The sequence below is a fragment of the Aythya ferina genome (genome assembly GCF_964211825.1).
Source record: "Aythya ferina genome assembly, chromosome: 3".
NCBI lineage: Eukaryota > Metazoa > Chordata > Aves > Anseriformes > Anatidae > Aythya > Aythya ferina.
The window spans coordinates 119,580,987-119,605,560 of NC_140298.1; the positions used below are offsets into that span (position 1 = coordinate 119,580,987).

Genomic DNA, 24,574 nt, shown 5'->3' on the forward strand with positions numbered 1-24,574 from the left:
AGGACTCGTCCAGCAAAGCTGTTGTATTCTGAGCTTTCCATGGACATACGAGGTTATAATTGGGAAAACTTTTTTCATTTTTGTTTTTAGTGTAATTTTCTGGTCAATCATAGCATTAACTTGCATTCATGCTTAGTGAAAAGTGGAAGTAAGGCATCTTTCTTTGGCAGTCTTAAGCATCCGTCTGTCTCCTGGTGTGAATTACACTTGCCTCTTGCTCCTCTTGAAAGTGGAATGAGAGACAGAGGCACTAGGGTGTGCTTAATGAGGGCTGGGGAAGGAGGGGCTGGGTATGCTCGTCAGGAGATATTTTCGTAGCCCATACTTCTGAAATTTAAGTGTGAATTGTCTGTGAAGAACCCTAACAGTATTAGACATCAAATTTCCTTAATCTTCTTAAAATCAACCAATCAATAGTATTAAAGCTGTCTCAACTTGATCTGTTTTTTTTTTTTTTTTTTGACGTTAACTGGTGTAGTGCAGGCTCCTCCTGTCTTACACGGATTTAACGGGTCGAAGTTCTGCAGATGCCCCGTTTGTGCCTTCATTCATGCTAAGACGAGAGATTGCCACTGAAAAAAAATGCCCAAAGTGAAAAAAAATCATTAAGAATCCGACTCTTGGTAGGGACTTAAGCTGCAATTGATATTATGCAATTATATTTTAAAGAACAGATTTTGTCCTTGGTGTGTTTGATAAATCTGTATGGCCGTGAGCAGGAGCTGTGATGGTTCAGACCATGATGGTTGATTAAAGCAGTGCTGGGGTGGGTGGCTGTATGCAGTAGCTATCCACTGCCTCAGCTGTGTCTGGCTTTATTTTGGTACCTCAGAAATTTGCAAGGATCTGTTTTTTCGCAAGTTCTGTATCTGCAGTACTTCAGTGGTTGCTGAAGAGCTCCCAAATGAAGGGGGTGGTGATAAAGCTCCTCTGTTACTGTAAAGCATGGCTTTCCTTCTCTTTAGGAAGTGTTATCTAGGGGCTGTGCATTTCAAATAAAATTTGGGAATTGCACTAATGCAAGTCTCCTAGAGTCTCTTTGCTCTCTGTTTTTCAGATGAGAGGGCTGGTTACGAGCTGTGAGATAGTCAGGAGTGTCAGTGGTTCTTTGGTTGTATCCTAGGAGATGTTTAGATCACTAAATGTAGCTTTCTGGGCAATAGAACGCTAACAAGAAAATGCAAATGAGTGATGTACTTTCAATTTACTTTGCCAGGTCCTGGAGAAGTATCCTAATACACCTATGAGCCATAAAGAGATTCTTCAAGTTATCCAGAAAGAAGGACTTAAAGAAATCAGGTAAGTTAAGCATCCATAGCAGTAAAACAGGATAACACTTTGATCCCCACTTAGTTTACTGTTAACCCCTAACTCGTGTATCTTTGGGACTAAAATGTTAAATGTCTTTAGAATTGGTGTCCAGATCCCAGGTGCCAAAAAAAAGATAATCCCCAAAGTCACTGATACTTCTCACTGAGGAAGCTAGATAATGGTCATTCATTTCCAAATTCATGCTGCATGCCTCTGGTCTGCAGCTTTTGTATGACATGAACAGGGTCTGATCAGGTTCAAATTCCAGTTATAAAGGTAATTTTAACTACTTTTTATTTAATCTTAAAAAAAAAAAAAAAGTAAACAAGTGAATAGATAGTTTAATGGAAATGACCCAAAACAAGACTTAAAACTATTTAGGAAGGAAGAAAAAAAAAGGCAGCTTCAGTTACAATTTATTTGAAAACAGTCCTCTGCTATTTTTGGTATTCATCTGCAGGATCATGCTTTTCTGGTTTAGTGATCTTACTGTCCTGCACAAGGAGTGTATTGTGCATTTGAGTGCCCCTTTTTCCCAGTACACAACTCAGGTGTTCCTGATCTGACCTGCTGTAAAAGTAATTCAGATGACAAATCTGGAACTGCTGTTACCAGAGCTTAACTCGTGAGTCCTTGCTCATAGACATCTCCCTGAGCCGGACAGGTTTAGTTGTTGATACGCAGAGCTACTATGAAGCAGAAAATACTTATTTTCTGAGAGGGGGGAAAAAAAAGAAAAGAGGATTGGATGCCAGCTCATCTGTTTTGGAATGACACAACCATCCTGAATTAGACTTAATTATCTTCCCCATTCCCCTTTGCCAGCTTAATACAGCAATACAGATGCTTTTCAGGAAGTACAGAAGGGCCCAAGTGTAGATAACAAGATCTTCCACACAAGTCATGGACAACATAATAGTATTGTCCCCTCTGGAAGTTTGTCAGCTTATTTTAAAGTGAGGAATCCCAATTGTCCTTATTTAGCTCTAAAGGATGTGACAAAAGCAGGGTGTAATTCCTGTCCTGACAGTGCACATCATGGGGCAGTACCACGTTTGGTTGTATCAGAGGCTCACCAGCCTTAGGACAGCTTCAATATCAAACAAACCAAATGCTGTTAATCTGTCAAAGGCACCTCCACGAGCAGGAGGAGCTGCCCAGCATGGCTACCACCCTGCCAGAGACAGGAATGCAGTGGTCTGTGTTGGTGGTTACGGAGTCCAGCAAGCAGTAGGCACTTACAAGTCACAAACCCTTGGAGCAATTCAGAACTCTGCTTTTGGGCAGAGCCCTAGGCAGGAGCTCTGATGTGGTGCAAAAGATCCCATCTAGCTCACTAGATTAGATTTGGGAGTGAAAGGTCCCCCCAAAAAAAAGGAAGGGCAGAAATGCCCTGCCATGCAGAGGCAGTTGATTTGGGGGTTTTGCCTGAGCTGACATTTAATTTCTTTCCCTTTCTAAAAGCTGCTGCTGAGCATCAGGAGACTGCAAACTTCACAGTATCTTAAATACCAAAAGGTGTTGGTGGGAGCTGTCAGATCCCAAACTTGATTTCTCCAGTTCAGCTACTCATCTTCTGATCCATCCATGTTTGGATGCCATGCAGTGATCTTTCCTCTTAAATATTAGTGACATAGTAAAGCTTCGTTTAGGTTAAGACTTAACAGTTTTTAAGCAATTCAGCTTCAGTTCCTAACAGTAATGTTTGTCCATTGGTGGCTGCATTGAGCTTCTGATAAGTCAAAGCCTGTGACAGACAGACTTAGCACAAATCAGCATTTTTTTAAAGGAAAAGGCATGTTAGATAAGATGTAAAAGTTGTCAGATGAGCGTGTGTAGCTCACCAGATCTTCAGTCTTTCATGTGGAAGTTCTGGCAGGAAACCATGGCAAAGCCTTCAAGAGCAGATTACAGCAATTTCCCTGTGCTGTTGTCTTGAGATAGCAAGCAGCTGCGAGACTCCCAGGTTGGTGGAAATGGTGTGTGAGTTTGCAGGCAGGACATAAGCTCTCCTGTTCGTGTGTACCAAGGCATCCGATTTTTAAATTTTCTCGGTGCCATTTGCTTTTAATTTAAAGAAAAACAGATTTTTGGTAGCAAACTATGCACACCAGAACCTCTTAAACCATGTCAGTTTTGACTGTGATGCTTTTTATTTCACCATCTATTTCTTTTATCTGTAGATACATCTGTCTTTTAACCTCAAATTCCAGATAGGAAATTTAGTTTTAGAAGAGACAAGTTACTTTCCTGTGGGTTTTCTGAAATGAGGCAGAGAATGGGGAGCCCACTAGTGCCCAGCAGTCATTTCTTTGGCCACAGGTCAGGTCTCTCTTGCTTTCATTCCTGTTGTGCTGCTGCTTGGTAGGAAGCTTGAGGGCAGGTTGGCAAAGTTCAGAGGACTCGAAGTGCTGGCCCTCTTGTAGGGGATTTGGAACTGCAGGACGAAGGGTGGGAGTTGAACTGAGTGTGGAGAAACTGGGAAGAGTGACTTCTGTTATTGCAGGACGAGGCTGGTTTTTTGGGAAGAGGCTAGGTATTCTATAAGATGTTTTTCTGGATCAACACAGATACCTTGAGTGATACTGGCTGCTGATCTCGCCTGTGTTTGTAATTTTATCATAGTACTTGAGTAAGCAATTTAAATCGTGATTTTAAAGGCCAGCCCAGGACCAGTACTCTGATGTGTCTCTTTTGGAGACCTTAGGCATCCTGAAGCCAGACCTATCTATCTTGTGTGATCTGTTATCCTGATTTTCTTTATTTGCCTATTTTGACAGGCTGTCTTAATTGTTTGAGGTCCTTTCCTACAGGTCATTGCTTGTAAACTGCAAAAATAGAACTCATTAAAAAAAATACTCGATGAATTGGCAGTGTAACCACATCTGGCTTTGGTTTCCAGCATCCTATGTTGCCTTATCTCTGTGCTGGCAACGTAGCTTGGACGAGCTTGAGCTTGCTGGGACGTGCTTTCACACAAGGCTTTGAAGATGCACAGGGTTGTGGTGCTGACCCAGCAACACCAGCTGTATAAATTCCCTAAATCTGAGTGCGTAGGATAGGAGGGCAGCAAGAGGCAACAACAGAATCATGTTTGATTGAAGATAAGTAGCTGTTGTTTAAAAAACTGTTAGCTTGTCACTGAGTTTCTTTAATCTCCTTGGGTCTGTTAGTGTGAGTACCCAAAGACTTGGCATCTTTGGAGGCTATCTTCCTTAGACTTTTTCTCTTAATAGCTGTGAATGTTCTGTTTTTTTGGGAGTTTACAGAGGAGGCTGTGTAAAAAATACCATTGTGAGCCTCAGTCCATGCTTTGCCTAAATGCGAATGAGTTGGTGTTTGAACAGGGAAGCACATCTAATCTCAGTGAAATTAAAAGCATGGAGCTCTGGTACTCTGCTGCTTTTGAATATTCTTCTGAGCTTGTTACATGAAGAAACCCAAACAAACTCCTGAATCAATTTTGGAAAAAAGCATAGAAGCCAAATTCCCCTTTTCACTGGTCCTGCTTGGACTAGAGATAAATGTGCTGTAACTGGAGTGGTTTCAAGTTTCTCCTGCCCTCCAGGTGGTGCTCAGTGTGTGCCTCTCATTGACACGGCTCCTTCCAAATGCCCTGCAAGATGCTCTGCACATCCAGCTCAAGGCATCCCTGGGGAGGTGACTTCCATCCTGGGGAGGTGGAAGCTCTGTGAGCAGGCTCTGGGTGAGCTGCCAGCTCTGTAGCTTCAGACTTCCATAAGGGTTCTTAACTGGTTTCCCTTATTTCTCTCCTATTTTGCTATTTACAAATCAGAAGGCTGCTGTACTTCTGTGGTTAGTCTGTCCTCTGTGGGCTGGTAACGTGAGCAGTGTTTCTTCCTAACCAGTGAGGAAGACAATATTGATTACCCTCCTCCAAAGCAAACACGGGCTTTTAGCTTCTGGGTATTTCAGAGCGGTGTCAGGCTTGTTATTTCTGCAGTAGCCTGTGCACTACAAAGTGAGCATCCCCCTGACTGGGGGAAGATCCTCTACTTGCTCACTCTCTTGCAAGAGGAGAACTGAAGAGGATAAACTTGCGTGATCAGCTCTCTCATTGACCGGTCTCAGAAACATGCTGGTGGCAGGAGGAGGGAAGCTGTTTGCTGCAGAATATTCTTGTCTCAGTCTCGTCAGCTAAGGAGCAGTGAAGTGACTCTCCTCCTTCTTGGCAGAACACTTTGCCACTAAAATATTTCACAGCTGTTCTCCAGTGCTTTGTTGATGTCCTTATCTTCTGCTGCAGAGCTAGGAGATGATCCAGGGCTGGGGGAGCTGAGCTCCGTGGTTCTTGGGGCTTGGTTCTAGGAGAGTCTTCCTCCAGCATAACCCTTCTCCGAGAACTGAACCCAGGTACACAGGCAAATACCCCACCACACAGTGCAGGGCTGGGAGGGGGCTTCAGAAGGATGCAGGGTTTTTAAAGGCTTTTAAGTTTTGGAAAGGATGAAGTTCCTGTTGGATCCCACTGACGCTGGGTGTGAGGACAAATTATCTCAACAGGGAAAGGGGTGTCTGTAAGAGCTGCTTCTGTCCAAACTGCTGGATTTACCTCTCTGTGAAAGCTGCTCTTTTAAGCCATTGTGAGCCTGGAGTAGAAGTCTAGGCAGAAAGTCTCCTATGGAGAAAATGTATTAGGGGAAAAAAAATATTTTTTAAAAAAAAAAGTAAAACTGAAACTATCCAACAGCGGAAGAGACGTGCATCCTGTGTCTGGCAGATAGCGTGATGGCCTCTTGTTTGAGCTGGTGCCTGACCCTTCTGGAGAGGGAGCTGCACAGGGCTTGGCTGCTCTGCACAGCCACTGTGAGGGTTGAAGTCTTGGATATGATTACGTTGATCATTTTACCTCCCAAAAAGCAGATCTTACAACCCATTTCCTCTGTAGGTTCTGAACTCCTCCAGCGTTGTCACAAGTCCAGAGGGTGGTCAGTGTAGGCGGAATCCTGCAAAACACTCCGTAATGGCTTTGGACGCTTCTTGCTTTCAAGAAATGAAGTGTTTCCATCAGCTCAGTCTGGTTCTTGTCAGAACTTTAGTTGAGAAACATTTATATGCAATCGCCCACCTTTTAGACATGCCTGGCTCGTGCAGGATTATCGTGGTAGAACTTCTGATAGTCCATGTGGTGATTTCTTGGAGGAAGCATGCCCAGAGAGAAATCCAGTTGTTATTTCAAGTTAAGCAGTAAGTTAGATTCACAGCCCTAAGCACAGAGTGTGGCCTGCATAGTGCATGATATAACCAATTAATTAAGTTCTCTCGAGAGGTGGGAAGTAGCTTTTGGTTATAAGCATGTGCAAAAGAGACTTTGGGATGAGTATCTTCATCCCTGATCTCCAGTGCCTCACTGCATGTACATGTCCATAGTCAAAACACCAAGGAAAGAAATCACTACGCTGTCTGCTTGCTACCTCTCTTTAATGAAGGTCTGCACACTGGCAACTTAAAGCTGTCAATATTTTGAAGAGCTATTTGTACTGATGAGCTGTTACAGAGAGCTCAGCTTCTGACAGAGGAAATCTGCATAGGTCAGAACAGCCTTTGCTGTGGTGCTCCTAAAATTGTTGTTCTTAAAACGGCTCCAGGCCATCTGATATGTTGGTGAACTCGTATTAGTTTTGTTTTTTGTCCTCTGATCTGATCAGAGGGCTGAGAAGTACCTGGGAGGCAGTACCTGAGAGGGGAAGCAAGGACCAGGAGGCTTGCATCTTCTGCTCTTGTTTCTTGCCTCAGTTCCTTGTGGCAGCAGGAAGCTGGAAAACTGGAAAGTGACGTGCTGAAGCCAGGAAGCTTATTTCAAGTGTACTTTCCTGCCTCTGCTCTGTCAGGGGCTTGGCTGGAATGGGGTAAATGAGGTGGGAATGGTGTGTGCCTGGGAGGACCTTCCGGACCTGCTCACGGGAGGCAGCAGATGTGGCACACTTGGTTTGTTTGCTGTAGTAATTTATCCAAATAAAGCTTTACACAACTCCATAAAATCAGATTTAGATCTAAATTTGCCTGGTGATTGCTGCAGCATCTCTCAACGTGAGGGCCAGGTAATATAAAGCTTGCAAAAAAAAACCCAAACTTTTCTCTGTAGACTGCTCTGAAGTCTTTGAAACCACTTGCTGTTGGTAACCACACCAAGAAGCTTCTGGAGCTCGCTCTGCTTGCACCACAGCACATTTCAAAGCTATTTTATCCAGAGCTGCTTCTCAGAATCTGGTGGTTTGCATTCTGCTGTGTTCGTTTCTGCTGATAGCTCACATGTGGAGGAGCCAGACTTCGTGGAGAAGCCCAGTGCTAGACAGAGGCGATGAGCACAAACCACAGGGTGGGAGACTCGGACTAGATAGGAAAAAATCTTCACTATGGGGTGGTAAACCACTAGAGCAGGGCCAGGGAAGGCTTCTCCCTGCACGGGAGGTATTCAGAGCTGGGCTGGACAAAGCCCTGAGACGCTTGGCGTGCTCCTGCTTTGAGCTGGAGGTTGGGCCTGTGACCTCCAGAGGTTCCTCCCAGTCTGAATTGCTCCAGTTCCTGGTTCCCAGCCTCGAGCTCTGGAGGAGAGATGGCCTTTTGGCCTCAGTGCTTCTTATAAGGCTGAGTCACTGCAATACCTCAAGGCCTTTACGGGCTTCTTTGTGGAAAGAGTGCAGTTAAAAGTGCTGTTTCTCATGGGTGACCAGAGGTATGATACTGCAAATAGGTGGTGCTGCGTTAGTACAAAGCAGTTTTGCTTTTCCTCCCTTTACTTTTCCTCCCTTTCAGTGTGCGAAGTTACAAGTTTTGGGCTGGCGTGGAAGACCCTGTAGCTAGCTGAAGCCGTCAGCTGACAAACATTTAAGTTACTTTACAAAATCTTTAATCCGCAGTTTCTTTGAATTCAATCTTCAAATGAGCTGGAACAATCGGGGTTCAAGTTGTATAGGTTTAGTAATATTTAGTAATACTGAGTGTGTGGCAGGGCCTTTCACGCTTCATTCCTGAGAACCACCAGGGTTGGGTCATCTCCACCTCTCTGCTGTTTCTGGTCAGGTTGCTTTCATTCAGCTGGAAGATAGCTATTATAAATGTCCATAAAGGTATTGCTGACCTCTCTACATCTGAACTGTGGGAGCCTTTCCCGATGGGAAATGGGCATTTGGAAGAAGGTGCATTAGCCCCAGCCTTACTGGCAGGCTGGCTTTAAATGCAAGCCCCTTCATCAGCGTGCTTCTGTTAATTGCTGTAAGTGCTCGAGGGGAGGGCTGGAGCAGAGGGCAATAATTGCTGGGACAGTAAGGTCTTGCATTTTTTTTTTTAGTCAGTTACAAAGCTGGATTTGGCTTTTTCTGAAGGAAATTACCAACTCTCAGCTTATTTTCAGCTGAAGTTCACCAGAACATCACACTCTTTGAGGTACTCGTGATGCCTTTTCTAGTGAAGTGGAATTTGTGCGTGAAACCTCTGGTGTAAAGTACAGGCTAAAGCTGTTCTGGGTCAAGTGGCTGTCAGCATTCATCGTGTCTGAGGGCCGCAGGTGGTGTTTGGTGGAAGGAGGGTGTTCTGGGCTGTGTTTTCAGGTAGCTTTTCTCTAGGGCTAGCAGCATGTGTGGCAAGGGGCCTTGTGGCCTTCTGTGCCTCCTGTCATTTGGGGTTCTGCTACTGGGGTTCCCCGTGAGGCCCAGCTGAGTGCTAGGCCTCTACCAGCCCCAGGTGACCTCAGGGTGCTTATAAAAAGCTTTCTTAGTGCTAGAACCCCCCGTAGCTTGTTTCTGTTCATCTGCAGGGCAGTGGGAATGGCAGCCTGCAGGCCATCACGTCTTTCAGGTGTGTTTTGTGAATCTTCGCAGGCAGTGCCTGTACTTCACCTGGAGCCTGCCTCGGTGGCTTGTAGGCCGCAGAGTGAAAAGTTGTTGATCCTGAGGGATGCCTTGGGTCCAGCAAGCCCCACAGGACTTGGCCTCGTTAGCGTTTAAATGTTGAAATCAGCAGCTCTGCACCACTCAGTATCTGCAGAAGGATAGAGATGAGTTGGTAGATGACGTAAATAATGCATGTAGGGAAAAACGTTGGTTTGAAAAAGAGTAGTTTGAAGACTTACAGAATCATAGAATGGCTTCAGTTAGAAGGGACCTTAGAGATCATCTAAATCCAACCATAAGATTGGAATTCAGGAGGATGGCTATACAGAAAGAAGTTGAAGAGGATGAAGGAAGAAGAATAGGAAGAGGTGAAGAGGATGGTTATATAGAAAGATCATGTTACCATTAGCAGGAAACGCCTTCATTATGTTAGGAGAAAGTCCAGCTAGGTGACTTTCCATAGCAGTCACTTACGTAAAGGTATCAAATCCCTGACCAACCACATCTTCCACTTCTCTTATCTGGAGACTAGAATAGTAGCAGGTTTTGCTGGCTCCTCAGAATAAAATTACACATTCATTTTTATCACGTGAGAGCGTAACAGCCATTGCAGGGAGAAATGTGGGGTGTAACACTCCAGTGATGAGCGCTACAGGAATCTAACAAGTTGGCGTTGTCTTCTGGAAAACACTGGGGCTGAGATCTCAGCAAGCAGCTAGATGTAGGAATTCCCTTCAGTTTGAACCAGCCCACAGCCCTGTAGCAGACAAAGAGTGGTGGACACCAGAAACTTTGAAGTCTTAATTCTGTGCCCCAAAAGCCTTAGAGGAAGGTTCCTGTACATGAATTTGTCCTTTAAAACCAGAAAGTGCTAATCATTTCTGCATAGGCCCTCAAGGGGCACACAGATAAGTACCTTACCTATGGACACTGCTAAAGTGAAGCTAATCAAGTGCTGTAAACCTGAAGCTTTTGCTTACACATGTAAACAATATCTAAGGGCTTTTTGACCAGGACTCAGTGTATGATGTCAGAATCTAGTAATGTTCCTGTAGGTCAGATCCAGTTGTCATATCAGTCTTAGCAGACCAGTAATTAAAGCTTATAAAGAAATTCAACTTGAGCATGTGCTGAAGAGCACTGCAGCATTCTCCAGGCTGCTCCTGATCCAAGGGTCTCCAGTGCCCTCTGCTACACCCGGATACAAATGCAGCTCCATCCCAGCTCACTGGCACCACCCAGGTTTTCAGGGCACCATGTTTTGATCTTGCACAAATTCTCAGGAACTTTGAGTGTTGGTGTTTAATAATTGGCTTTATCACATGAAAAATCTTGTAGCCAATTCTACCCCCACCAAAAAAAAAAAAAAACAACAACAAAAAACACCACCAAAAACAACCCCTCTCTCCTTTCCTCTGCTCTCCTCTATCCCCCATCAGTGGGAATACTGAAATGGAGCGAGCAGTGTGTTAGTCTGCATTATTAATGACTTGGCCAGCCCATGGATTTACCCTTGGGAACGCTGCTGAGATGATGCTGTACATGTGGCGCAACCAATAAATTGCTCACAGACTGTCTTGCTCCTCTGGGTTGTAGGGCTGCTGCTGTACCCACAGCTGTGGGTCTAATTTGGGAAAGAAAAGTGAACTTCTGTCAACTTCTCTAAGGTGCCTGGCCACATATGGGACCTCTAAAGGGTCAACATGACTTCTAATAGAAGTTCACTAACTGGGGGGGTTGAAAGTTACCTGGGGTTGGTGCATTCATGCCAGTTTCTTAGAAAGTAAGCTGAAAAAAGCCTGACGGGTGCACATCTTCCATACTTATGTGTATGATAGAGCCTAGCTGTAGTGTTGCTGCACATCTGCCCAAAGCTTTCTTAATTTGGTTCTGGTGGATGGGGAGGAGGGTTCGTATTAATGGTTAGATGATTGTTTTGCTAAAGTTTTTAAAGGGGTGTTTCTCTCCTTTTTTTGGGTTGCACTCCAACTCCAGAAGGTAAGAACCACTGCTGATTGTTCTAAAGCTACTGTTCTGTATTAACGCAAGCTGCAAAAGCCTTAATTAAAGAGCAACTGCTTGTTTCACACAGACTTAGAAACCAAGAAATAGTAGTAAAACTAGTGTTAATGCTTCTCTTACCTTAATCTACCTTTCCTGCATGCAGTTTGCATTAGCATTTGAGTGTAATGCAAACGTGAAATCTTAATCTGCTTGCAAGTCTGTGGAAAATACCAGGCTAATAGCATGTGAATGCTTAATGTCTCATAAATTAACATCGCTGTCCGGAATTTGTGGGGATGGGGTGCTTGATTTGCATGATGTTTTTGTGCATCTTTGTCCCGGGGTCATTTGGCAGAGTATATGGGCTGAAACAATCTAATGCATAGAATAAACCTGCTTTTCTAAATCATAAATGTGTGTTAACACGCTTCAAGTCGGTACTGTGGTATCTGCTTACAACCTCTCTCTCCTGTGACACTTCAGTAGATCTAAACCTATCGTTTTTAAAAATCATATTTTAATTTACTAATAAGCCAAAAGCTAATTGTGTGAATGTCTGATTCAAATGGAATGTGGGGAAGAAGGGATGGTCAAAAGAACAAAACGGGGGAAAACCCTCACCCTTAAACACAGCCGAGCCCGGGCCTTTTATCGAGTTCCGTGCACTTGCAGTGACAAGTGAAATGGAGATGCTCCCTGTCAGATGCACTTTATATTAAGCTTCCATTCAGAGCAGAGGATAATTAACTCTTCTGTGGTGTCCGGGTTGCTGAGTGCTACCACGCTGACCTGGTGTAACAGCACTGACTCCGTGCAGTGTTCCTGCACGAGCCGTGGCAGCAGGCACCAGCTCTGCAGGATGCTCTGGAGCCAGAGGTGGTCCTGGGGTGGGAGCTGCTGGGTGTGCACACAGAGGAACAGTGTGAACGACACCTGAAAAATGGAGCTTTAATATAAAGTAGCCTCTTGACAGATAAATACACCTTGCATGACGTTCTGAGTGCAAGTGTGAGGTCAAATACTGCACGGATGAAAATTTTGCAGTGTTTCAATCCAGTATCCCATCCATAGATGACTGGACAAAATGATTCAGTCACATTTTGTTTTCAAATCAGAACAAATCCCCTTGCTTCCCGAGGTTGCAGGGGTAAGGCTGATTGGAAAGGATTACGTAGTGGAATTGGAAGCAGGGAAAGAAAAACGCTCTCACCTCCTTCTCCCATTGAACAGGCAGCTGCTCGCAGTAGGGATGTCTCGTCTTAACCTTGTGTGCATTTACCATTTTCAACCCCCTTTTTCCCTGCTCAGTCTGAAGAAGCTTTGAATGTAATGTGGAATGTAAAATGCCATGATTTAATGAAGGCTTAAGGTTGGCAATTCTCAGAAGGAGGACCTGGTATGTACGCGGCCGCTGGAAAAGCGAAGTAGCTTAGAGAAATGCTCGGAGGGATGACAGCTCAGAATGTCTATTTCGTATGCCATTGGCCTCATAAACTACCTTTTAGCTATAAAGATTGTTATTAACCTGTTTTAGCCCTTTCAGCAGTCCAATCAAGTAAGAGGAGCATGTGCCTGCTCTGCAGGCAGAGCACCTGTCACTTCTGCTGGATGATTAATTGAGGTGAAATTTTGATTTGTTAATGAGATGAAAGTGCACATATGGAAAATGTTAATATTCAAAATACAATAAATATTTAGAAGTTACCAGAAACCCTTGTTTGGTCATCAATATACAAGCTGTAGTTCATGTAGCAGCCACAGGTTTATAAATATGAACACTTTATAAATAGATTTGTAAGTTCCAATAAATCTGTTAAATTTTATGTTTCTAACAGGGAAGTTAGTGTTAGATGAGAATAAATCCCAAAATATGATTTTCAGTGGAAAGTGCTGCTGAGAACAGCAATAGGAGGAGAAAAGCTGGGAACAAGGTAACAGAATAGACACTTTACAGGCACTGATATTTGTCCCAACACAGAGGAATGAAATGGTTCTAGAGAGGCTCATGGAGTACCACTCCTTGGGCTGACAATAAATGTTGTATGTAGCTGTATAGCTAAAAGATCTGTGCCTGCTCTGATAATAATAAATAACACAGTAATAAATTATACAGAGTTTAAGAACGTGTATTTGCTCAGCCTGTTCACTGTGCTGGGTGGTCACCTGGTAAGTATCGGTGAGTACTTGCTTTATTGCAGCATCTGTAAGTGCCAGTGTTTTTGGTGCTGTACTTCAGTGCCTATGCGTGTGCTGAAACCATGTCTCCTGCTTTTCATGAAGGTAGCTTTGCCTGGGGGGACGTGTTACTCCCTAGTTTTTCCCAAGCTGAAATATGCTGCAAGGAAGGATAACGCATAGGCTGTGGAAAAGTACAGTGGTTTAAGGCTTCCAGCAGCAAACAAGTCGGTGTTGCTGTTTTATGATAAAGCTCTGAGGTGTAAGAGCTTACGGTCCCTGCTCTGACACCATGAATTTGCTGCCAGTCTGTCTTTGCAGCTGGGTGATCAGAGAGGCAGGGACTGGCGAACTGAAATCGTGCTCTTCCCCTCCCTTGAATTAAGAAGTAAAGCAAGGACTGAAGGCAGCCACTGCCGTTGCTGAGTGCCAGGAACAACAGAGGCATGCCCCAGCTCAGGCTGGAGCTGGCTGTAGGCAGAGCCCAGCCGTGATCCTCTACCTGCTCTCCACAAAACCTGCCAGCTGGATCACTGTCGTGCAGCCTCTCAGCTATGTGGAAGCCTCGTGTAATGTTATGTTTTTTTTCATGCTACCTGAGTAGTACATGTGATGTAAAAACTCTTTATGGACTGAAAAACCTGCTGGAACGAATACTGGAACTGCTTATTTAGCTGTAAAAAAAAAAAAAAAAAAAAAAGTACATATATGTAGGCTGCTTAATGTTTTAATAAAAACATCCTTTTGTAACTTCTCATATAGTAACTACTTCTTGGGGGAAATTCTACAACTTAGTTTTCCAGTTCAGTAAAATACTAAGTGTGCCCTGTCTACATGAAGTATCTTAATCCATCTTCATGGATTTACATTTAAAAAAAAAACACCTCATTTAAAAAAAAAACTAAAAACACACACACAAAAAAAAACCAACCACCTCCCTTCTAGGTCCTTCTAGATCAATGGCATGAAAGTGAGTTTGGCATTGTACTGACTTGGTTGTTAAACAGCACATATCACACACCAGTTAAGGATGCTGCAGATGGAATGAACAGAGACTGTCACTTGGGTTCATAAACATTCCCGTTTCCAGAAACAAACAAACCCCCAAAAGCCATACCCTACACGTTGGAGCAGCAGAGGGGTTACAGGACCTCATGCTACTTGCACTCACATTCAGAGTGTGTTCTTAGTGTGCAAAACGACTCGTGTGAGAGTGGCTGTGTGCTTTTAATAGTTCACTTGCATCAGATTGCAGCATCTGGACAAATACTTCCCCATTGCATTTAGCTGACAGCAGCATCCCTTTGTTACCAAAAGGCTGGGCTGGGCTGTGCTGCCCACCAGCTCCTTGGGGTGCTGTTGCTGTTAAGTGAATGCAGAGGGGTCTGTGGGGATGGGGAAATACGGGAACTTAACACATGAGAAAAGCAAAAATTAGTCTTAGCTCATTTTGGAAGATTCTTTGCATGGAAACTTAAAAACCCAGTAAAGAGGGCAGGTAGGAGGGGAGAAGCAAGCCTCTGTGTTTCCTGATCATCAGCAGGTGGTGGAGGGGAATGCTGTTGAAAGGACAGCATGTGACTAAACTTTGGTATTCAGTGTGGATGTACCTTATTTTCTCCTTTCCCAGTAACTACACGTGTTGTCCATGAGGCAATGTACTGTATCAAGCCAATTTTCTGTAGCTAACAGGTAGAACAAGAGCCTGCAATGAGCCTGTCCTCAAAGCAGTCATGTAAGTCCTTTGTGAGCAAGAAACATTTGAGCAACAGCACCTCAAAGCCCTGATCTTTATGCCACAACCACAGCTTGAGCTTGGTTAGAGTCCAAGGTGACCGATGGGAGCGAGCACAGCTGGAGACTGCTTCAGGTCAGAAGATGCAGAAATTGAGTTAGGGGCTTGCTCTCCAGAAGAGAAAGAATACATTAGTAGGGACCTAGTCATGTAGTAGAGCTGAGGTCTTCTGAAGGCTGAGTCCTCTTCTGAGACCTCTGAAATGCCTTGCACGTTAACAGCACCTCATGGGCAGCAGTACCCGACTGACTACAGCTCCATACGTGCAGCAGTATGGGGGCAATGGGAGGGACTGAAGTGAAATAGTGGATAGTGATGCCTCTGGAGCAGCATCTTCCCATTGAGATGCTTCTCTAGCCACTGTTTCTGAGATCAAGGGAACCTTCAGAAGTGGCTGATGATCTGGTGTGTGTTCCTGCAAAAGGAAGGGATGGCCTTCGTTTAAAAAAATGGCAAGACACAAAAATAACAGCGTAATATCAGCTGATTCCTAAGGGCTCGTCACAGAGGCAGGGAGGATGCAATATGACACGAGGGCCACGTATCTTATACCCATACTGAACCCAAACTTCTGAAAGTTACATGGGATTTGTTGACTGATCTTAAAGTTTTCCCAATAAGGTGCATGAAAGGCTCGAATAATGTTAGCTTTGTGCCAGATCTCTAACGTTTGAGGAAGGCAAGTGCCTGTAGACAGGTGAATGCGAGAAGAAATGAAAGCAGAAGTGATGGGTAAGCTGTTAAACAATGGAATCGAGCAGGAGCAGTATAGATGCCAGACAAGTATAGCTTTTGTAAAGATAGGTCCTGCCAAGACTTCATTCCTTGGTGAGCTTCCAGAGCACAGCTTTGCCTAGACTTTTGTAAAATGCTTGGCTTAGCGTTGACTTTCTGCCTTGATCCAGTTTTTAAGAAGAATGTACTCAGATGAACGAAAGGTCAGGTACGTGGCAGGCCTCTCGTCACCGTCTGAGGCCTTTCCTGAGTGCGGGCACACGTCGGCGCGCTCGGTGCTATTCAGTGTGCCATCAGGGATCCAGAAATACGAAACTCTGGTTGTTTTCTAGAGAAAGCTGTTGAGCCGTGGTGGGAGAAGGATGGGAATGGTGTTTGTATTGCCACGTAGAGCTGGGCCAAGCGTGGCTCGCACACGCGTTCGCTCAGCTGTGTCATGCAGGCAGTGGGGCTGCTGTGTGCTGAGGCACTGCTCCGGGGAGCCAGAGAGCAGGGCAGTACTGCCTCTTCCTTAACACCATGGGGGACCTTTTACATGGAGTAATTTAGGTTAGGAGGTGGCCATCTGGTCCCACAAACCACCTGATAACGCACGGCTCGTGTCCGTGGCTCTGAATCCTCGCCCCTGCCACCAGCACGCGGTGCCCCTTCCCTGTACATCCCACCGGCTGGAGCTGTGCTCCCCCATCAGGGGCTGAATTCTCAGAGCCCTGCAGTCAGTACGGGTGGGATTGGGTCTAGTAACATAAATATTAGGTGTGCTCCGGGGATGGTGATTGTCCTGTGGTTTGTGAGCTGCTTTATCTCAGCCCTGGGCACCCAGCACAGAGACCTGGGCCCAGCAGGGAGAGCCCAGGCCGTGTCCCTGGGGTGCTGCCAGGCCCAGAGCCCCCGTGCTGTGAGGAGAGGCTGCGAGAGCTGGGGCTGCTGGGCCTGGAGCAGAGGAGGCTCCGGGGGAGCTCCCCCATGGCCGTCAGTACCCGCAGGGAGGTGCGGAGAGGCCGGAGCCGGGCTCTGCTCAGCGCTGCCCAGGGCCAGGCCCAGAGGCTCCCCCTGCCCCTCAGGCAGCACTGCTGGGCCCAGGGGTGCCCCGAGAGGGGCCGGGGGCTGCTCCTGGGAGAGCTCCCCGAGCCCAGGACAAGGGGCTGGGCACCCTGCTGGGGCGGGGGGGGACAGCAGCACCCAGGGGTGCCCCCATCCAGCCTGGGGTTGTTGATGCAGCATTCCCTGTGTGCTTCCAACTGCACATTTATATCCCTGTGCAGAGGAGCCCTGGAATCTGTTCCAGGATATCAGCCTATGCTCATGTTAGATTTCAGTGACTGAGCTAAGCTTTTTGCTGCTGTTTTGTCTAACCTGGAGTGAGCGTGAGCTGCCTGAGCCGCCAGAGGTCTGGGCTCTGCCTCACCTCCACCTCAATTTCCTCCCAGGGCTCATTTCCCTGCTCTCAATGCAGATTCGTTTGAATGTTTATAGCAAAGCATACTGCAAATGAGTAGCAATCTCGCTGTAGCTCCCACCCAGGAATTTTGGCCATTCAGTCACAAATTTAGGATTTTAGTCAATCTCATGTTTCCAGTCTGATCCTTTGTGACAAAGTATTGGGAGGTGAAAACTTTGCACTGAATCTTGCATCTCCTGTGCAGGGGTGGTGCAAGATGCCAGCGCGCTGCACAAGCAGTGGCAGCTGTTCAATAGTCTGTGTGATCTGCCTGACCCAGCAACGGGAACAAAAGTTACCTGTCTTCTGTGCCCACTGATTCTGCTTCTGTCTGCAGTGGGATAGCTTAAAAAACAAGCAAAGAAACCCCCACCAGCACAGGGAAAAGGATGGAGCTCCTGTCCCAGCTCTTGGGGCTGGGATTGAAGATCTCGGCTCTTTTCAGGGAGTTGCTAAAATTGCCAAATTGGTTTCCATTCTCTATCCCACAACCCCCATTTCACCATGCTGCAGGTTTTTTTTCCAGAAAAGTAAATACCTCTGCAGCCAGTAGTGAGCTTGCAACAGATCTGCTCAGAGTTTCAGCTGAGCAGCTTTGAGCATTTAGAGCTCTAAGAATTTGTGACCATCTTGATGTTCTGCAAAGAGGTATTGGAGAGCCTGAACTTGGGGGTTTTTTTGGTTGTTTGCCTATTTTCTGGAGCTGGAGCGTGGGTTCGTTGGACTGGTTTCACTGTTGCTTCTTGTGGCAGCTCCAACTTGTATTCTGGGGAATACAGGTTGGATCTGGGCTCTTCTGCTGCATGCTTGGTGGTCAGGTGAGGGACCGTGATCGTCTCCCAGCAGAAGATTAGCACTGACCAGAGAAATACAAAAATTAATCCTGTGTTTTTATTTTCAGTGGGACTTCTCCTCTTGCATGCCTGAATGCTATGTTACATACAAACTCCCGAGGGGAAGAGGGCATTTTCTATAAGGTCCCGGGGCGGATGGGAGTGTACACTCTGAAGGTAAGTGCCTCAGCTGGGCAGTCTTGTTTGAATGCTAAGGTGACTTTCATTTGTTTAAAATATGTTGTATTAGGATAATCCTGAAGAGGGAACTGTTCCTCAGTAGCATGAATTGTAGTGCCAACTGTCCCTCCAAATGCAAGCATGGTCTCTCATGCTTGCCAGCAAGCACCTGTGTGCCGAAAATACAACCAAAGCGCTCCTTTTATTTGCAGTACCGTGAATAAAACTATCAGTTCGCTGATATTAATCATTAACCCAGAAATGAAAGAGTAATTAAATTTGTAATACAATTTTAGCCACATAAAGGTAACATTACCTTCACTAACCTCAATTTATATCTAGAAATTCAAAAGTCCTTTATCCTTATTCAGTTAACAGTAGGCAGAAAATACTTCACAGGAAAAAGTGAGGAGTCCTTGATTTAGCTGATTGGGTTTTTAAAAAATAATCTTTATTTGAAACTTTTTTCCCCAATTAAACTCCTAGAATGAAGCCTGCTGACACTGTTCTCAGTTCTCTGTATATTTGAAACTGATGACTGTCAGATAAGTTAGGGTTCCTCTCACTAAACACAGACCCCCTCAGTGTATGTCTCTCTGTTGGAGATGCTTTCCTCATCTCACCCCATGCTCCATAGACAGCAGCAGTAACTTCTAAGATGAGATTCATCTTCTAAAATACTTAAAATGGAATAGAAATGCTTTAGAAGTGCCCGTTCAGTTACCAAGGGAATGGACTAAGAACCGCCCAGAAAACGATGTCCTTGTGATCATCATCAAAAATGTAGCTATGTTGAATCCTGTTCTCACCCTCTTCTGCCTCCACCCTGTAAACTGGATGGCACAATTCCCTGAGTACTTGCACGTAAGGTGACACCAAAGGTTGTCACCTGGAGCTGTGTGCTGGTGCCGGTGTGCCATCAGAGTAGAAAATCTTCAGAGCTTCCAAAATTTCCTTTGCAAGACAACCCACAAACTTTTTTGAACATTATTGTACCAAACAGAGGCTGGCATTGAAGTGAAAGTATAAAACATCATGTTGATAGGAGGATATACGTTTAAGGTAAGGACTATCAGAGACAGCCAACAATGGAGGGAAGGTAGTTGTCTTTTGGGGTCTCATTCTTACACAATTTGTTTCATTATGAAAACGGGTAAAGTTTTCTGGTTTAGGCATAAGGAATGCCGACCTTAAGTCGAGAGCAGGAAGAAGGTGTTTTGTCAGAACACTATGACTCAGGAAAAGATTGTGATATTGTAGAAGACAAGTGGTTGAGTAATTGTCTGTGAATTCTGTGTCAGGATGTGGCCAAGCCATGCTGAAAAGTTTCAAAGAACAAAGTAATTCTAGATAGGAAAAAAAGATCTCTTTTGAAAGATTGCGAGCGTGTTTTTGATGGGATAAGTCACAGGCAGGTCCAGCACCAGGAGCTTAAATCTAAGCAAAGTCGGATTGGAAGTGAGCAGGCATTTGAACAACAAAACCCATCAGAGCTGCTGTGGTAGCTCCATTTGTCATCCTCATGAGAACTGTAAGTTAAAACTGGTTATTTTTCTTAATTTTAAGCTTCAGCAAAGCTCCAATGTTGCTTAACTCAGCATAGGAATAAGTTCATTAAATGTAATGAACTGCGTTAGGCAGGAGGCTCGACCAGCAGGTTGAGTTACTCCAGAACCCTGTTGTTCCCTGCATGTCTAAGGACACAGCAGTCTTGTTGTTTTTCCCTCTTTGGGGCTCTGTGACCCAGAGGTGGTAATGTCAGTGGAGTGTCAAGAAAGCCGCCGTGACAGCCAGCCACATCGCACCATCCTCGAGTCCCCGTTGTTTGGTCCCAGTGTAATGCCAGGAGGAGGAGTTGTGAAGACGATGGGTTCCAAGAGAAATCGTTTGGGGGATCCATGATCAATGCAAGGTGCTGGCTTATCCATTAGAAAGCTTTGAGGAGCAGGGATGGCCATTCCAGCAGAGAGAAGGAGAGCCAGGTGTCGGGTAAATCGCACTTCTTAAGAGAGAAAGCTTCTGATAAAAGCCCTGGCGAGTAAAGCAAAGTTGCACTTGCATTTTTGCTGGCTCCCTGGACCGGATTACTGTGTCATGGATCCAAGTAGGAAGGAGACTGGTAGGCTGCCAGGATCTCCCTTTATTTTTTTATTTATTTATTTTTTTTAATTTGATTGTAAAGATCTGTAAAACCGATTAGAGAACCATAACAAAGGAGTGTGTCAGTTCTGTGAAATGATGTTTAAAGGATCTGCTGTTTCTGGTGGTGGCTGCCAGGAGACGCTTCGAAGGAGAATTCCGAAGGGCAGCAAGAAATCAAACCAAATTTTTCATTAATATTTGTTAATAGGATTTTGTTGTTGCTCTTTTTTGTCCCTTTGCTTCTGGTTCTGTTATCAAATACCTAATCTTCTACTTCACCCAAATATTGCATAATTCTAGCAGCCAGCTGTGATCCAAAGCACACCAAGCACTCCATGCCTGGGAGTGCCGAGTCTGTTCACGGTGGTGAACAGGAACCCTTTCAAGACAGAGCCCATCAGACGTGGTTTATAGCTCTCAAAAATGTGGCTACTTTCTTGACTAAGCTGCAGTGGTTTGCCTAAGGCCACGAGGCCAGGTCTTACACAGCAGTGTGGTTTTGCCAGTAACAAGCAGGGTGGATGTGGGGGCAGCTTCAGGCACATCTGTGCTTGACAGGAGAGAGCTGTTCGAGTGTTTTACTGTCCTTTAGACACAATAGCCAAGCTGTGCATGGAGAGGTGGAAGCGCTGATAATGTTTAATCTGATTAGAAATGCTGAGATGCCATGGGGTGGCACATAGTGGCACAGGTCAGCCAGCAGTGCTCCTCTTAAAGCTACAAGATGCACGTGCTGGTAAGGATACTTTGGGTGCTTCTCCTACAGTCTGAACACTCTGCTTGGTCCCCTGGGGAAAATCAACTCCAAGCACTCTCAAATACTAAAGAATAAACCAAGTTACATGACCTTTAAATACTTGTAGCAAAAGTGCTGAATTTCTAGTAACTCCCGGTATTTCAATTCCTTGTAATATTTTCCAGTGTTTGCAAGAGCTGTGTGCGCAGGATGAGCTTTCAGGGGCTGATTTTGTTTCAGGCTGTAGAGGTGTACACCAAGGTTTAATCTTGCCTGGGAGGATTCACATTTTAAGTGAGCAATTCACATATTGATGTCAATAGAGAAACTGAAGGTCATGTTGTTAATTAAAAGTCAAAGTTCTTGGGAAAAACAGCTGCCATCCTTGGAAATCCAGACCAAGGCAAACAAGCAGAACACTCATTTTCCTCCATTTCCCCATTTTATTACTTAAAAAGTTCAAGCTGACTCTCCACAAGATTGGAGTGTTTTAATGGTCCTTCAGATAGCAGCTGGAGCCTTTCGGTGGTCGGCATCGTCCCAGGAACCCTCTGTGCATCTGGTTGGTACCCCTTACACTGTTATTTATTGCTTCCCCTTTGATTATTACCCCATTGCATCAGAAAGGCCCATGACTGGATTTTCTGTTCACTGGTAGCCTGGGAGATTCCAGTCTGCAGGAATATTTCTAACGCAATATTTGGAGAAGTCTGGCCAGTTCAGCTTTTACCACATGTGATAAAGACAGAGCACTCCGCCTCACCAGATGCATCCATAGGAGTGGTAGCTAGACAACCAGGTGGAAAACTTTAAAAGAGACATCTTGAAAAAATGAGAAAATGGGTAAATGTCCCAGCTTGCTAAAATCATCTTTCCAAAAGTTACGACATAAAGAAGGTTCGCAGAAAGGAGCGTGAGCATTAGGAGTAGGCAAGCTTATTTTTTATCAGCTTTGGTGACGCTTGGTATAAATAGAAAGGTTTTTCTCTGCTTCTGGTGATGTCTTCTCTAGGACTGTGGTTTATAGGGAATTCTTTATGTCCATTAATTCTGTGCCTGCACGGCCCATTGGCAAGGGGTGCACCGAGGGGCTTCGGGCAGTCGGGAAGGGGTAACAGCCACAACTGAGGTCCCTGTTAGCAAATTTCAAGGTGCTGTCACTAATTAGCCCTAAATAGGTTGAAATTTGAATGGTGCTGATCACTAGAGGGCAGCCTGGGCTCAGGTGTGGCCGGGTGAGCAGCTGCTGGTGCTTTCTGCAGCCTCAAATCCTGTGTGTGAAGTGAGTTAGAGTTGGTGATTGAGGACAGAGAAGACAACTAAAGGGGGGTGCAAGGAGGGCTGTGCCTGTGAGGTGGTGACGAGGGAGGTGGAGAAGCCATGGCAGCGGGTATGGGTTTTATGTGGACTGGCAAAAGGCGGCGTGCTTCAGAGGCCAGCAGCTAAGCAGTTCTGACATAGCTCTCAAGCATAAAAATCAACAATAAGTGCTTGGTAAATAAAGCAAAATGCTCCTTTTAAGAGTTGTGTTAATTGGAGAGTTTGTCGTGCAGTGGGTAACCTGCCTGCGTGCTTGGTTTGCAGAAGGATGTTCCGGATGGGCTGAAGGAGCTCTCTGATGGCTCAGAGGAGAGCAGCGACGCGCAGTCTGACTCGCAGAGCTCCGAGAACAGCAGCAGCAGCACCAGCAGCAGCAGCAATGGGTGCACTAACAAGGACGGGAAGAAAAGCAGATGGAAAAGGAAAGGTAATTTTCCCTTTCAGGAGCCGTCTCTGGTGAAGAACGTTGAGGTTTTTGCCAATCCTTGTCCAGACAGGCCGTTACAGTAGCCTGAGGCCTGTTTTTACTGCTTGTGCTCCTGGTGAAACTCATGTCACAAGAACACCTTCACTGTCGAGGGACCCAAAGGCATCTTTAATTAGGTGCCTGTACTTACTGCTTGGTGCAGGTCAGCGACCAGCCTGCTGTGCTTCAGACCTAGGAACAGCGGAATTGTTTTCTTTCAGGTTTTCTCTGCCATCCCCCTCCTTTCCTGAGATGACTGCACCTTTTGATTCTGGCCTCTCTTGGTGATGTTTGGATGCAGCACTGGCTAGGAGTGAGCACAGCAGCTCTGAGGTTATGGCCTGTTGTGGGAACCGAGGGGTCCCGTAGGGTCTGGGCTTCAGCCCTCCTGTGCTGTCCTGCTTTGGACTCTCTTCCCTCATAAAATAAAGGATGTTTAGGTATTCAATTCAATTAAATATTAAATCATTTACAACCTTAAATAATACAGTAAATTTCAGCGATGTTTTGAGGCTATCCAGATTCTGGATTTTACATGCAATGATGTATTTGGTATTGCAGGGGAGTACCAAGTGAAGGTAACGAATGCATTTCACTCTGATGAATTCTTCTTCATCCTGATATCTTTGCCACTCTGAAGAGGCAGTGTATCTTGTTGGATATCAGGACCAGCAGAAACGAACAGCTCTCAGCCAATGCATTACAATAATTATTACATCATGTATTAGTAATAAACTTGAACTTCCCCCTTTTGCCCTCCTCTAGTTCCCATGCCTGTTCATTTAACAAATATTGTATGAATTTTCATTCTTCCTTCAAAATTCTGCTCATAAATCTGCTTATCTGTTTAGATGTCACGTGCTGAATTAATAAAAAAAAAAAAAAAAAAAAAAAAACTCAAAATATGAGGATGCAACTTAAATTTATCAGAAATTCTTTGTTCTCTCTTTCCCTGGCTGCACCTCTCCCATCTGGGTGTTCCTGCAGAGCTCTTGGTGCAGCTGCCGATGTTACAGCTTTCCCTTTAATCTGATCCTTTGCTTTTTCCTTTTCTACTCAGTCATGCACAGAATTTCCTGGCTGAAATGAAACAAAATCAAAAATGTATTTCCAGTACAGTACGATAGTCTAGTGTAAGTGATTTCCTAAAGCCACTGAAGCCTTATGATAGAGCAGTGGGGTCCACCAAACCCTTCTGTCCATGGGATGTGTGCAAGGCCTGTGGGGACCAGACCTTGTATGAGGCTTCCCATGTAGTCACAGTGCAAGCAACAAGAAGAAAGGAAATTATTAGATAGGATTTGAGCATTTAAAACACCAGGAAAGTGCGCATTAAAAAACTTAGAAGTAAAACTTGACTACAAATTCATCCTTTTAAAGGAAAGCTATAGGTAGTCTGGCTGAAATATTTGCATTTCTAACAAAGCCTCTCAAACTATAGTAAGGGCTTTCTTGGGTACATTGTCTACACCTCCAACATGATGATATTATGTAAAAATTTGAAAGAAGAACGTGAACTTGCAAGAGAAAATGTATCTTACAGTGAGATTGCAGTGCTTGTGTAGCTATATTTGTATACATCT

General features: G+C 44.9%; 1 protein-coding gene across 2 annotated transcripts in view; it reads left to right on the forward strand.

Moving 5' to 3' along the window:
* Nucleotides 1-24,574, forward strand: part of ASXL2 (ASXL transcriptional regulator 2) — a 98,958-nt gene that overhangs the window by 19,784 nt on the left and 54,600 nt on the right. Inside the window, exons 1-4 of one of the 2 annotated variants that reach the window (XM_084514033.1) lie at nt 1,217-1,299; nt 11,119-11,162; nt 18,216-18,324; nt 22,790-22,952. In XM_084514033.1, coding sequence (XP_084370159.1) covers nt 18,247-18,324; nt 22,790-22,952 — 241 coding nt within the window. In that variant the 5' untranslated portion in view covers nt 1,217-1,299; nt 11,119-11,162; nt 18,216-18,246. Of the gene's footprint in view, nt 1-1,216; nt 1,300-11,118; nt 11,163-18,215; nt 18,325-22,789; nt 22,953-24,574 lie in introns of those variants that run through there. The other variant, XM_084514032.1, reaches the window with a different exon arrangement.